Below are 14,719 nucleotides of genomic sequence, written 5' to 3' on the forward strand. Positions count from 1 at the left end.
TTTGCTGATGCTATCGAGGCAGTGTTAGGTGGGTCGGAAAACTGCTAGCTTGGGGGGATACAAAGACTAATAGTTTAACAGTAACCGCAGGCAGAGGTGAAGGTGATTCTTGCACAACTTCTATTAGAATAAGTAGCGACCTGGAGCGAGGGGTGTTGGGGGTTTCAGGGACGGATGGCAGTCATCCTGGAATAGTTGGGTATATGGGATGTGTTAGGGTAACAAGGAATAGGCATAGGAGCATGTATGCTTGCATGTATACCAATGCTAGAAGTATAGTAAATAAATTTGATGAATTTGAAGTGTTGGTCAAGACATCAAAGGCGGATATTGTTGGGATAGCAGAGACGTGGTGTCACAAAGATATAAGGAATGCAGAACTGGAATTTGGGGAGTACAATGTGTACAGAAAGGATAGACAGGACAGAAAGGGAGGAGGTGTTATGCTGTTAATTAAGAAAAACATAAAATCAAAAGAAGTGCATCCAGTTGATATAGATGGACAGTGCACTGTTGAGTCAGTTTGGTGTGACATAAGCACTGCAAAAGCAAAAATAAGAGTAGGAGTGTGTTATAGGCCTAATGACTCGAATGAGTACAAGGAACAATTGTACAGAGAAATAGAGTGGGCCAGTAAATCAGAATGTCTTATAATGGGGGATTTTAACTTCCCAGATATTGACTGGAACTTGTGGGTTGGTCACTCACACACTAGTCAGACTTTTGTGGATTTATTGGATGATTGTTTTCTGCAGCAGCATGTTCGAGAGGCAACCAGAGAAAGTAATACTCTTGATCTGGTTATCAGCAGTGATCATTCGTGTATTAAGAATTTGCAGATAAAGGAACCACTAGGAGGCAGTGATCACAGTGTGCTGAAGTGGGATTTACTCAAAGAGGTAACTACCGTCAGGGGTAAAGGAAAGGGTTTTTGCTTCCGTAAAGGGGAGTACAGTGGTCTCAGACAGTTTTTAAATTCTGTACAGTGGGATCGACTGACGATGTTACAAACAGTAAATTCTAAGTGGGAAGCATTCAAGGAATTAATCGTGGAAGCTACTAGACTTTTCATACCGATGAAGAAATATTGTTCAAGGTTTAGGCCTAAATGGTTATCAAATGAACTAATGAGACTCGTGACAGAGAAGAAAAATGCATGGGATGCATATAAATTATCAGGCGACTCAGAAGCCTATGGTAGATATAAGCTAGTCTGTAATCAGGTCACAAAGGAGGTTCGGCAGGCAAAGGCGGATTACGAGAAATCTTTGGCAAAAGATGCTAAGAAAAACAGCAAGGATTTCTTTACTTATATAAACTCTAAAAGGAAGGGGCTAAATATGATTGGTCCACTTGACATCGATGGTTCGACTGTTGATGATCCTGCTCAGATAGCAAACAAACTGAATGAGTATTTTGCATCTACATTCACACGTGAGGAATCATTACAGTTTGAAAATGGAAGAAGGTTATCAAATTGTAGCAGTGTGCTTAATGATTTTGTAATAACTGAGAGCAAAGTGGAGGAGAAATTGTTGAAGTTAAACATAAGAAAGGCACCTGGGGCGGATGGGATCTATCCAGTTATATTAAAGGAGGCGGCAAAGCAACTAAGCAAACCCTTAGCCATAATTATGAGAGCATCCTTGGATTCAGGGGAGGTTCCCACGGACTGGAGATGTGCAAATGTATCCCCAATTCACAAAGGAGGTTCGAAGGGTGACACGAATAATTACAGACCAGTTAGTTTAACTTCTGTTCCGGGTAAAATAATGGAGTCACTGGTTAAAGATGCAGTGCAGGATCATCTAGACAAGACTGCAGCAATAATTCAGACACAGCATGGGTTTGTTAAGGGAAAGTCTTGTCTGACAAATTTGATTGGTTATTATGATGTGGTCACAAAGGAACTGGATGCAAAAAATAATTTTGATATCATATACTTGGATTTCAGGAAAGCTTTTGACACTGTTGCGCATGGAAGACTACTGTACAAATTGGAGCAGAATGGTATTAAGGGTAAGTTGCTACAATGGATAAAAGGATGGTTAAGTGGGAGAAGACAGAGGGTGGTAATCAATGGGTGCTGCTCTTCGTGGACTAATGTTATTAGTGGAGTCCCACAGGGTTCGGTGTTGGGTCCACTGTTGTTTTGTATATTTATCAATGATATTGATGAAGGTATATCAGGCTTAATGTCGAAGTTTGCAGATGACACGAAGGTTGGCAGGGTTGTTAATGACAGTAATGGCAGTGTGCTACTGCAACAGGATCTAGATAATTTGGGCAGATGGGCTAAGAAGTGGCAACTGAAGTTTAACCTTGACAAATGCAAAGTACTGCATATGGGTAGAAGTAACCCCAGAGAAACGTACCAACTGTGTGGTACTACACTTAAGGTGGTAGAAAATGAAAAAGACCTGGGAGTAATTGTGCAGTCAGATATGAAGTTTTCTGAGCAATGTAGACAGGCTGCTAGGGCAGGTCATGGGGTTTTGTCAATGATATATAGGAATTTTGCTAGCAGGGAAAAGGAGGTGATTGTCCCTCTGTATAAGGCAATGGTCAGGCCACGCCTTGAGTACTGTGTACAGGTCTGGAGGCCTCATTTTAGGAAGGATGTAGATTTGCTTGAGCATGTACAGAGAAGAGCAACACGATTGGTGAGGGGAATGAAGGGATCCTCTTACCAAGAGAGGCTTAAGTTCTGCAAATTGCAGTGGCTGGAGACTAGGCACCTGCGCGGTGATCTGATTGAGGTCTATAAGGCCTTGAATGGGTTGAGCACGCTGAATTCTGATGGGATCCTCCCACTTGTTCAGAATACGAACCTACGGGGACATAAGTTCAAATTAAGAAAGGATAGATGTAGAATAGATGTGCGGAAATTTGCCTTTAGCCAGCGGGTGGTTAATTGCTGGAACAAACTTCCATCTGTCGTTGTGGAAGTTGATAGGTTAAATAAATTTAAGGAGGAACTGGACAGGCAATTGGAGGGTATGGTGTGATTTTTTTTTTTTTTTTGGCTGATGCTGCATAAGCTCCTACACTTGCTTTCTTGCATCAAGTGCCACTACTACTACTACTAAATGAGGCAACACCAAGAATTAGAAAGAATGCAGAGAAAATAAAAAACTTTCATTGCAGGAACAACTCAAAGTGTAATTAAAATCCATTAGATCAAGAGATAAAGAATTGGAAGAGATGGAATGGCTGTCATCTGTTTGGATGGAAAATCAAGCAAAAAACAAGTTTGCTTACAATAGAAGCAAAAGCATTAGCAATATTTTATTACGTAATAGTCGTAATAAAATACGTATTTTATTACGATTATAATGTGTTTTTGGTTACAAATGTGTGTTCAATCTTGAGTGGTCGGCACCTAACCCTATTTTTCCCATAGGGCCTGTTGTTTACATTTCACGATTTTGCATTGCACGAGGGTTTCTGGGAACACAACTATCGTGCTATACAAGGACTGATGTATGTGGGAAGAGGTTTTTTCCAAAGATTTTGACTGGACTAACATTTATTTTAAAAAATTTCAATGTAATAGTTTACATGAATACAACAATGGAAGTATAGAGATTTTTATAAATTTAAAAAGTTTCTCTTTATCTGGTTTCTCTTTTTATAAATTTGAAATATTATACATTACTGTGTATTTTAGAACTGTCATAGAATCATCTAGATTATAATGAAGAAAATAAGACCTTTCAATGGAACTGCTTAATTATCTGTTAAATACATATACTATTCTCGCAGTCACCGACCAAATGGGAGATTGCTGACTGTCAAAATATTGTATATATTTTACTCCTAACTTCACAGAGAACTTTTTATGATTTAATCTATTAGATAGTTTCATGTAACTCTAGGTAAAATTTTCAGATTCCCCAGGTTGCCTACTTAGAATGTCTGTCTGATACAATGCATGATGAGAAGCATCTGCTGTCTTGCAGAGCTCGGATGAATAAACAGTATATGTGAACCAGCAGGTGTTTCAAAGCATAGTGAACCACAGTGGGTGAGACCTAACTGAGCAGTGCATCTCACAACAGTTAAAGCATTAAAGACTGTTTTTAGATATACAAAACTTAACTTGTTTTCCAATTTTTAGTTATTTAATGTTGCAATCTCTGAACTTTTTTAACATTTTTTTCATGTAACTATTTTTTTTTATCCCATGATGCGTACAGCCTTTATCTAATTAAATGGTTCATGGTGGGCCAGTGAAATGCTTCATTTAGTATACTGGCAAGAATGCTGCCTGTGGCAATGTTACCAAGCAATACTACATGATAGCTGACTCTCCTCATCTGGTAAAATACCACCACATTGCTTATTGGAGGTTTGAAGTATGGAACCAGTGCAAAGATTTAGGCAACTCCCATTTTGTCCATCATGCACTGTGAGTGGTGCCCTTTGAGGTTATGAGGGGCATCATAGCAAGATCCAGTATTCCTTGCATTTCAAGAGCACAGCTTTTAGACTGGCTGCCAGTTAGTCTACTGGACCAAACCTATTGATAACTCTATTGGAGACATCTGGATCAGCTAGTGATCAGAGAGAGTACAGATAATGTGTATGCAGGAGGCATCGTCAAAACTATATTAAAGTGAAATTTTTTTAGGCACACTCCAGGCAGTTTTAACATGGGAATAACTTGTGTTTGTGGATTAACAAAAATGTGACACAGCAAACTAAGCCATAAGTAAATGCATTACAGGCACTCTGAACAGCCAATGATCATACTGCTGGGCTAAATGCACTGATTCTTGTCTGATCACCAAAGTTAAGTAGCGTTAGGCCCGGTTAGTAATTGGGAGGGTGACTACCTGAAATACCCGGTGTAGTTGACTCTTTGCCTTCCTTTTAATTGGTATGGTAATAAAGTGTAAATCTGTACTTTATATCTTTACTTTATAAGCTGTGGATAATATTCCTCCTATTTTCACTTATTAGAATCGTCATTAATAGAATTAAAATTCAATTCGTAAATGTGATCACAATGACAAGCACTTACTACATATATAGTGAACTTTATTTTGTTATGGCGTGTCCATCGTAAAGTCATTTGATCGTACAGTGAACCAGTCATAAAGCGAGAGTCCACTCTAGTGAGTGTTGTTAGGGGTATAGAGCACGTATACATGCAGTGTGTCCATTGATTGACAAAAATTAAGGGGTGGTTGAGGGGAAGAAGACAGAGAGTGGTAATCAATGGACACTGCTCATTGTGGACTAATGTTATTAGTGGAGTCCCTCAGGGTTCGGTGTTGGGTCCATTATTGTTTTCTGTATTTATAAATAATATTGATGATGGTATATCAAGCTTAATGTCCAAGTTTGCAGACGATACAAAGGTTGGCAGGGTTGTTAAGGACACTAGTGACGCTATGCTGCTGCAACAGGATCTGGAAAGGTTGAGCAGATGGGCCGAGAGGTGGCAAATGAAGTTTAACATTGACAAATGTAAAGTACTACATATGGGGAAACAGCAACCCCAGAGCAATGTGGTACTACACTGACAGTGTTAGAGAATGAAAAGGACCTGGGGGTAATTGTGCAGGCAGATATGAAGTTCTCTGAGTAATGCAGACAGGCTGCAAGAGTAGCTCATGGTGTATTGTCGATGATATACAGGAATTTTTCTAGCAGGGATAAGGAGGTGATTATTCCCTTGTATAAGGCAATGGTCAGGCCACACCTTGAGTACTGTATACAGGTCTGGAGGCCTCATTTCAAGAAGGATGTAGAGCTGCTGGAACGAGTACAGAGAAGGGCAACACGATTAGTGAATGGAACAAAGGGTTGCTCTTACGAAGAAAGGCTTAAGTTTTGCAAATTAGTGTCTGGAGACTAGGCACCGGTGAGGTGATCTGATAGAGGTGTATAAATCCTTGCTTTATACACCTCTATCAGATCACCTGATAGAGGTGTATGCTCAATGCTAATGGGATTTTTCCTCTTGAATTTTATTTTATTTATAGGGTACAACAAAGAAGTCCAACTTAGGTTACCTAAACTTGGCCCTTTGAATTAACGAGTATAGTTTTCTCCCCTAATACTTTTATGCTAAATTCTCCAATTTATCTAGTTGGTATTATAATTAACTAAAAAATTATTATTAATTTTCACTGCTATCTGTCGGGCTAGCATTTATTCTGCCAGTTTTCTGCTAAATTTAAGGTATATTAAAGTAATCCTCTTGCTCAGAATAATCACCTGAGAGGGCATAAATTCAGATTGAGGAAAGACAGATGTAGGATAGATGTGTGGAAATTTGCCTTTAGCCAGCGGGTAGTTGGTTGGTGGAACAGACTTCCATCCCTTGTTGTGGAAGTTGATAGCCTAAATAAATTTAAGGCTCAGCTGTACAGGTATTTTGAATGAATGGAGGGGTGAAGTGGAAGTTTTTTTGTTTTTTTTTTTGCTGATGCTGCATAAGCTTGCTTTCTTGCATCATATGCCTCTACTAATGCTAAAATTGCCAAGAAAATGCAACACGATATGATTCATCCCCCACCATTGTACCAGGCACGAGTGATGCATGACCCAAACAGTACCCCTACTGATTGCATCATGCTATTTTTGAAGTAAACTTCAAAAAAAGCATGAAATTTAGGCATGTCCCCAAGCAGTTTTTACGTGGGAGTAACTTGTGTCCGTGGATTGACAAAAACTGCAATGAAAATGCGAAATGACGATTTCTGTAATATATACTATTCTATTATCATATCAAAATAATTCTTTTGCTGATTCTACTTCCTTGTGTTTAAGCTTCTAAATTGATATCTGTCATAGATGGTACCATCAGATTATTGATTGGACCATTAGTAATAATACTATAGCTGTTTTGTTAGTTTTGCTTAGTGTCCTTTGGGGTTTGAAACTAGTCAGATTTTTAAGGCCTCTTAAAATGTGGTCAGGCCTATTTGGAAGTTGCAGCTTTTTCACTTCGAAAATTATACAAATTAAATGTGTTCTTTTCTCGAGACTTACACAATCTTAGAGCAATATAGGAGAATATACAACAAGAAAAGTCATGAATAAAATTGTATTAATGAATGGGATCTTCCCATTTTTATATTCTTATACCAGAATAAGCTCTTCATAGAAGTTGTTATTCATTGCATTAGTTCTTTAAAATGAATATTTTAACCAAAGAGATCTAAACCATAAATATTTAAACATGTCCAATTCTTTTAAACAATAGTAAATTGTTAGTTTTATATCAATGAAATGAATGGCTTTTTTGTAACTTAGGTTTTGTTTAATGATTTTGCATTAAGTATACTTTGGCATGTGAATCCTAACTTAAAGGGATCCCAACTTTTTTTTACCATTCTTTTTTAGTAAATACCATTGCTTTGGCAAAACCTGAAAAGGGAAAGCTGGTAGAAAATATGTTGATAAATATGGCTAGAACAGGGCAGATTCAAGGGAAAGTGAGTATTTCTTTATTCATTGTTGGCATTACATTATTGTATACCTGCAAACTTTCTTATAGTTTTTAAAATATAAAATTTACTGAAAATGCCTGTCTTTTTATAGCTTTATGGAGGATATATATATATTTATTTTATTATTTTTTCCCCATTTCAGGCAAGCTTATGTTTTTTGTATATGTATTTGTGTAATGTTTTTCCAATATAGAACATGAGATTAATGATCAATATAATGTTAGATCACTGATAATATAATTAATACACTGCAGTAACATAAATAAATCCAAGTTAGCAGAATATTTGGATGAAAGGTTTTCAAAGGATCTTTATGTAAATGAAAATGTAATTTAACATGAATCGAAATCAAATAATGATTTTTGTGTGTCTGCACAAAATAAAGATTTGTGCATCTATAAAATATAATTTTGCACAGACTTTTTGCCAAAAAAATCATTTGGTTCAGACACACAAGCATGTATCTCCTTTTGAACCAATACAGTGTTTCTTTATATAAACTTTTCCCCATTTATTTATATAAACTTTTCCACTTTTCTTTATATAAATATATTACATTTTGTGGTGTTAGGCGAAAGTGATTGTTTCTTTTTAATAATGTCACACTTAAATATAAAAGTACAACACTATAAATTAGCAAAAAGGAATGGCTCAGCTAAATAGTAAAAGCCACACATATATAAGTAACATCAGTAAAAATAATGTCCTTCAGGGCTTGGTTTTTGTGAGATTAGTAAACAAGTATGATAATTTAATTATACTACCTCTTTTTTTTTTAACACTTTAAGGAATTTAACACTTTACATTCTTCAACAGTAAAAATACTGTTGAAGAATTTAAGACTATAGCTAAATCATTAGAATACAATTTTCTTCTGTGTTGGGATTTAATGTAATGAAACACATAAAGCCTTCCCAAATACTGCTTGGTGGTTCAAACTAACAAAACTAAAACCCCATTTCATATTGAGAAACACAGAGCTGTGTAAAATAACTAGTAGTGAACATGTTTAGCTTTACATTGTGACAGAGATAAAAAAAAAAAAAAAATACCTTTGTATTATTCTCAAAAATTATTTTCCATAAATAAAAGAGTTGGGTTATATTTGGATCAGACTGTGGGGCTTTTTTATTTATTTATTTTTTTAAGGATATACTTCAAAACATTGTTCATTAGTTCATGCTTGTCTTGCACTATGCCATTGCCCTGTTGTAAATATGATTTCATTTGCTGTTATTCACAAAAACTTTCAACTAAATATATTGTACTTAATAAATACTCTGATTAAATATACAAGAACTGCAGAAGGGAATACAGTATCTCAGTGGTTTCCAAACTTTATGCAATAGCACCCTTCAAAAACATTTTCATTGCATCCTCTGAGTTTGAATAATTGAATTTGTTAACACGAATATTTGTTCTTGTCTTTTCCCTTTACCCTACGTATTGGAAATCAGATATTACCCAGATAAACATGTATATCTGGGTGATGTACATGTTTATTTTTGCCACATCTACTGTCAAATTAGTATTTTCCCATAAAATGCATTTTATTTATATCCAGAACCACAGTATAACAAGATATGATGTAATGTGGTCACACTATATTTCAGTTCTTCCCCCCCCCCACCTTCTGTTTTTTTTCCCACTACAGCATTTTTGCACACAGACTTCTTCCACTTCATTCTTGTACATTTTCCTTTCACTCATGCTCAGTTCATTTCCCTATTTTTTAATACTTTTTCACTTATTATTATTTTTACACTTGTATTTTTTTGTTTTATTCAGGCAACTTTGTCTTTATAATTACATTGTTAACCCCTTGTCACTGTGCCGTGACGGGCAGTTCCAACTGCACTACTATGTAACTATCTCTGTGTTGCAATAAAGATTCCTTGTCACTGTGCCATGACGGGCAGTTCCAACTGCACTACTATGTAACTATCTCTGTGTTGCAATAAAGATTTCTACTATTTCTGCTGCTACCCTTCAGTAAGATATCTGCGACAACAATTCTATACTGACTTCTTACTCTCTTTTCTGTATTACCTTGCAGTTTCTTACTTGATTGAAGTTACTTGAAGAATGTAAATTTTTGGAGTTTCATAATAATTTGCATCAGATCCCATTGCTTTATATTTTGATTGTGACATAATTAAATTTTAAAATAGGAATAAGACTTTATGGACACACTCTATATAATTTTTAGTTTGATTCACTTGGATATATCTTTCATTCAAATAATCTCCAACTTCCATAAGTACTGTTACATTCATAGTAGAATATAAAATGTTCCTAGAATATTCAGAATTAATTTGAATAGTATTATTATTTTTCCTTGAGCACTCAAATGTATCAAGACAAAATTCTGTCTCTCTGGATACAAGTTTAATCTCTAGCCTCCATTTTCCATCAAGCAAACTACTGAGGGTGCTATCTGTTGATGTACAAGTAGTTCATCAGTTAGGCAGATAATTAAAAAAAAATTGAAGTTTTTAAAAAAATATATATAGTAATTTCGTGTTATATCATTGTGTAACGTATGTGGATATGATTAAATGTTTTCTTTGCTTTTTTGTTTTTTTAACTCTAAAAATATTTCTACATTCCAGTTCATCTTATCTAGATAGGGTTGGAGAAAGGTGCATTTCTGTCATCAGTAAACCTTCAAATCTCATTAAATCCCACCTTCCATGACACACATGGAGGATTTGCCACTTGTCACTCATTTAAAAATAGGTCTTGGTAATAGGTAATATTATCAAATTCCACTCAAGATTAGCAGATTTCTGAAAGGCCTCTTCAGTCGGGATCATTAGTAAGGATGTAGAGCTGCTGGGGTGAGTACAGAGAAGGGCAACAAGATTGGTGAGGGGAACAAAAGGGTGTTCTTATCAGGAAAGGCCTAAGTTCTGCAAATTGCAGCATCTGGAGACTAAACACCTGCAAGGTGATCTTGATTGAGATGTATAAGGCTTTGAATGGTTTGAGCAAGCTCAATGCTGATGGGATTCTTCTTTCTTAAGTTATGCACTTGAGGGGCATAAATTCAAACTGAGAAAAGACAATCGCAGAATAGGTGTGCGAAAATTTGCCTTTAGCCATGAGATAGTTGATTGCTGGAACAAACTTTCATTCGTCATTATGGAAGTTAATAACTTAAATAAATTCAAGGAAGAACTGGACAGACATTTTGTAGCAAATGGATAGGTGAAATGAGAAGTGTTTTTTTTGGCTGATGCCGTATAAGCTTGTTTTCTTGCATATGCCAATACTGATGCTAATTCAACCTACACAGCTTGCAGATCTTCTGATAAACACACACTTTTAGAGGCAGGGATAGAGATCACATGCAGATCATAATAATTTTCCCCACCTATGGTCTGAACAGCAGATGAGATGCTGAACTCTTGAGAATGAAATCTTAATTTTGTTTGGTATGAAAAATTTGTTATTTTAAAGATGCTCATCTTTTTATTTAATTTTTTTTTTTTAGCTTGTGGAATCAGAACTTATCCTGTTATTAGAAAGAGTTAATGAGCAAACATCCAGGAAGACCAAAGTTAAGGTGAGGAAATATCTTAAGGTTATAAATTAAGTATACACTGCCCATTCATTTAAAGTGAGGGTTTCAATTTTTTTATTATTATTTTTTTATTTTCACATTGCAGTAATATATTAACTCCTTAATCATTTGTTTATATACAGCCACTCCCTGACTTACGTAAGGGTTGCATTCCGTGGAACTCTAAGTCGGAATTTCCCTAAATGCTTATGCAGCTTTCGCAAATTTGATTGAAGCAAAAAAGAAATGGTCGGCGAACATGTAAATAGAATTATTTATTCAATTTTTTTATCTAATGCACAGGAAAAATGACAAACGTGTACAAAATTACAAAAATTTCAAAAACACGCATGCTGTGGAGATTTAGAAGGGATTTTTTCCAAAACATCACAAAATTTCTCAGCAGCTGCACAATCGGCACTGGCAACTTCACCACATACTTTAATGTTTTGGAAACCAGCATGAAGCTTGAACCTATTAAACCACCCTGTGCTTGCCACGGACTTGGCTTGGGGTTCGCTGTACTTATCCTTAATATCCTCATAAATACTTCTTGCTTTTGCTTGAATGGCCATTCTTCAAGTGAAAAGTGGTACTCAATGCTTTTTTCACAAGATCCGAAGAAATCCATTAGAATCTGTATGTAAAAGTTGGCTGACCTGCCATTCTTTATAGAAAATTTTCTGTTGCAGTCCTCTGGATAAAGAAGATTGTGATTGAAAGATGAAGTTTGGTGAAATCATGTTTAGAGGCTACACTTCATAAAGAAGATTTGGTCAAGTGAAGCCATTTTTCATATGAGAGGCTTTGTTAACAGGCAAAACAGCCATTTCTTTTCCCCAAGAAACAGTAGAGAAGAGCCATAATCATCATAATTTTCAACTTACATATTTGACAAGATATTGATAAATTCAGAAAAATACCTTGCTCTTCTTCAGATTGCGCATTACCCATTTGTCCAAGAAATGGGCAGCACTTTACCACACTGGTATTTCTGTGCACAACTGATTTCACATTAAATTTAATAAAAGATGAATTGGCAGATGTGGACCATTGGATTTTTTTCTTTTAGGGGTAGACCACAGAAGTTTGCCAGAGAAAGTCACAAATGGTTGATGACGAAATTATCAGGGAAGTGACTGGCTAGGCTAAGTCTTGACCACCACTGAAACACGCATGCACTCACACACACACACAGATATGCAACTTGCCAGGAGGAAATTGGACCATCATTTTATTGTTTATGATTTGTCAGATTGTCAACTATGCAGATACAGGGGGCACCTCCGTAGCCAGGTGGGCAGGAGCAGCAGTACGTAACACATGCTTCTTGATTAGACCGGGGTTCGAGCCCATGACCACCAAATACGGAGGATGCGGAAAGGTCAGGGAATGACCACCGCATATCCCCGGAGCAATATAGCCTTAGTTGCTAATGCTCCTAAAAACCAAATAACAAACAAACAAATAACAAAGCAGATACAGGGCAGTTCAAATTTGAAAAAAACAAATATCAGTAATTAAAATTTATTAATTCTTTTACTGTCAGATTATGCAGCTGACTAACTATAATAGTTAATGCTCATATATGAGAGTTTGAAAAGTTTGTGGCCTAGGTACAAAGGGTTTATTTGAGAAGTCTGGAAGCATGTTACTTTTTCCAAAGCGTCAACACTTTTGCCACTGATGCTGCAATGCATTGATTCCAGCTGTGAAGAAAGTTTTCTCTTGTGCCCTCAGCAATGCATCCACTGCATAAATGATCTCATTGTTAGTGGGAAAATGATGGCAGCCAGGTATTTTTTTTATTAGGAAATAGGCGGAGGTTTGTCTAAGATTTCAAAGCCACGCTCATGCAGTGTACCCATTGCAATGAGAGACTTGTTGCTGGAGGAACAAGGCTACTTTGCTGAATTTTCCTTGACATTTGTCTTTGATATTTTCATACAACTACCTCACAAGGTCTCCGTAATGTGCCCCTGTGACTGTCTGGCTTTTCTGAAGGTAATTCAATAGTAACACTCTATCAGCATCCCAAAAATCCGATACCATCACCTTGCCAGCAGAAGGAACTGACTTGGCTTTCTTTGGAGAGGGAGAAGAGCTGTATTTCCACTGTTTGGACTTCTGCTTTGTCTCTGACTGAAAGTGATGGACCCACATCTCATCCATGGTCATAAACCTTGCAAGGAAAATTGTTAGATCTGCTGGAAAATGAAATGTTCACTTGACTTGTGCATGTTTGATCTGCTGTCAACAATTTTGTGACCCATCAGGGTGACACCTTTTTCTGAGAGAGAGAAAGCGACTGACTCTTATAGGTGCACACATTTAGCATTAGCATTAGTAGAGGCATATGATGCAAGAAAGCAAGCTTATTCAGCATCAGCCAAAAAAAAAACAAAAAAAAACCGCACCACTCCCATTTCACCCCTCCGTTCGTTCGAAATACCTGTCCAGTTGAGCTTTAAATTTGTTTAGGCTATCAACTTCAACAACAAGTGATGGAAGTCGGTTCCACCAACCAACCACCCGCTGGCCAAAGGCAAATTTCCGCACATCTATCCGACATCCGTCCTTCCTCAATTTGAATTTATGCCCTCTGAGGTGATTATTCTGAGCAAGATGAAGAATCCCATTGGCATTGAGCATGCTCAAACCATTCAAAGCCTTATACACCTCTATCAGATCACCTCGCCGGTGCCTAGTCTCCAGACTCTGTAATTTGCAAAACTTAAGCCTTTCTTCGTAAGAGCAACCCTTTGTTCCATTCACTAATCTTGTTGCCCTTCTCTGTACCCGTTCCAGCAGCTCTACATCCTTCTTGAAATGAGGCCTCCAGACCTGTATACAGTACTCAAGATGTGGCCTAACCATTGCCTTATACAAGGGAATAATCACCTCCTTATCCCTGCTAGAAAAATTCCTGTATATCATTGACAAGACACCATGAGCTACTCTTGCAGCTCGTCTGCACTGCTCAGAGAATTTCATATCTGCCTGCACAATAACCCCCAGGTCCTTTTCATTCTCCACCATTGTCAGTGTAGTACCGCAGAGTTGGTACGTTGCTCTGGGGTTACTGTTTCCCATATGTAGTACTTTACATTTGTCAATGTTAAACTTCATTTGCCACCTCTCAGCCCATCTGTTCAACCTTTCCAGATCCTGTTGCAGCAGCATAGCGTCAGTAGTGTCCTTAACAACCCTGCCAACCTTTGTATCATCTGCAAACTTGGACATTAAACTTGATATCCCATCATCAATATCATTCATAAATGCCGAAAACAACAACGGACCCAACACTGAACCCTGTGGAACTCCACTAATAACATTAGTCCACGTTGAGCAGTGTCCATTGATTACCACTCTCTGTCTTCTGCCACTCAACCATCCCCTTATCCATAGCAGCAATTTGCCTCCAATGCCACACTGCTCCAATTTGTGCAGCAGTCTTCCATGTGCAACAGTATCAAAAGCCTTTCTAAGATCCAAATATATAATATCAAAGTTATTCCCTGCATCCAGTTCTTTTGTGACTACATCATAGTATCCAATCAAATTGTTGTGTTGTATCCAATCATAGTATCCAATCATTTAGTTGTGTTGCCCAAGATGCTGGCAATGTACTGAACTGTCACTCATAACAGATCATGCATGCTGTCAACTTCTGGAATGATGGACATTG

At 37.0% G+C, this 14,719-nt stretch overlaps 1 protein-coding gene across 1 annotated transcript in view; it reads left to right on the plus strand.

Annotated features, from left to right (window-relative positions):
• The window catches only part of PDCD-5 (programmed cell death 5), a 44,949-nt gene that overhangs the window by 18,228 nt on the left and 12,002 nt on the right, over window positions 1–14,719 (plus strand). The window contains exons 3-4 of the mRNA XM_090382846.1: window positions 7,360–7,451; window positions 10,963–11,034. Of these exons, the coding sequence (XP_090238972.1) occupies window positions 7,360–7,451; window positions 10,963–11,034 (164 nt within the window). The remainder of the gene's footprint in view (window positions 1–7,359; window positions 7,452–10,962; window positions 11,035–14,719) is intronic.

The sequence above is a fragment of the Mastigoproctus giganteus genome, chromosome 10 (genome assembly GCF_048544385.1).
Source record: "Mastigoproctus giganteus isolate SK-2022 chromosome 10, ASM4854438v1, whole genome shotgun sequence".
NCBI lineage: Eukaryota > Metazoa > Arthropoda > Arachnida > Uropygi > Thelyphonidae > Mastigoproctus > Mastigoproctus giganteus.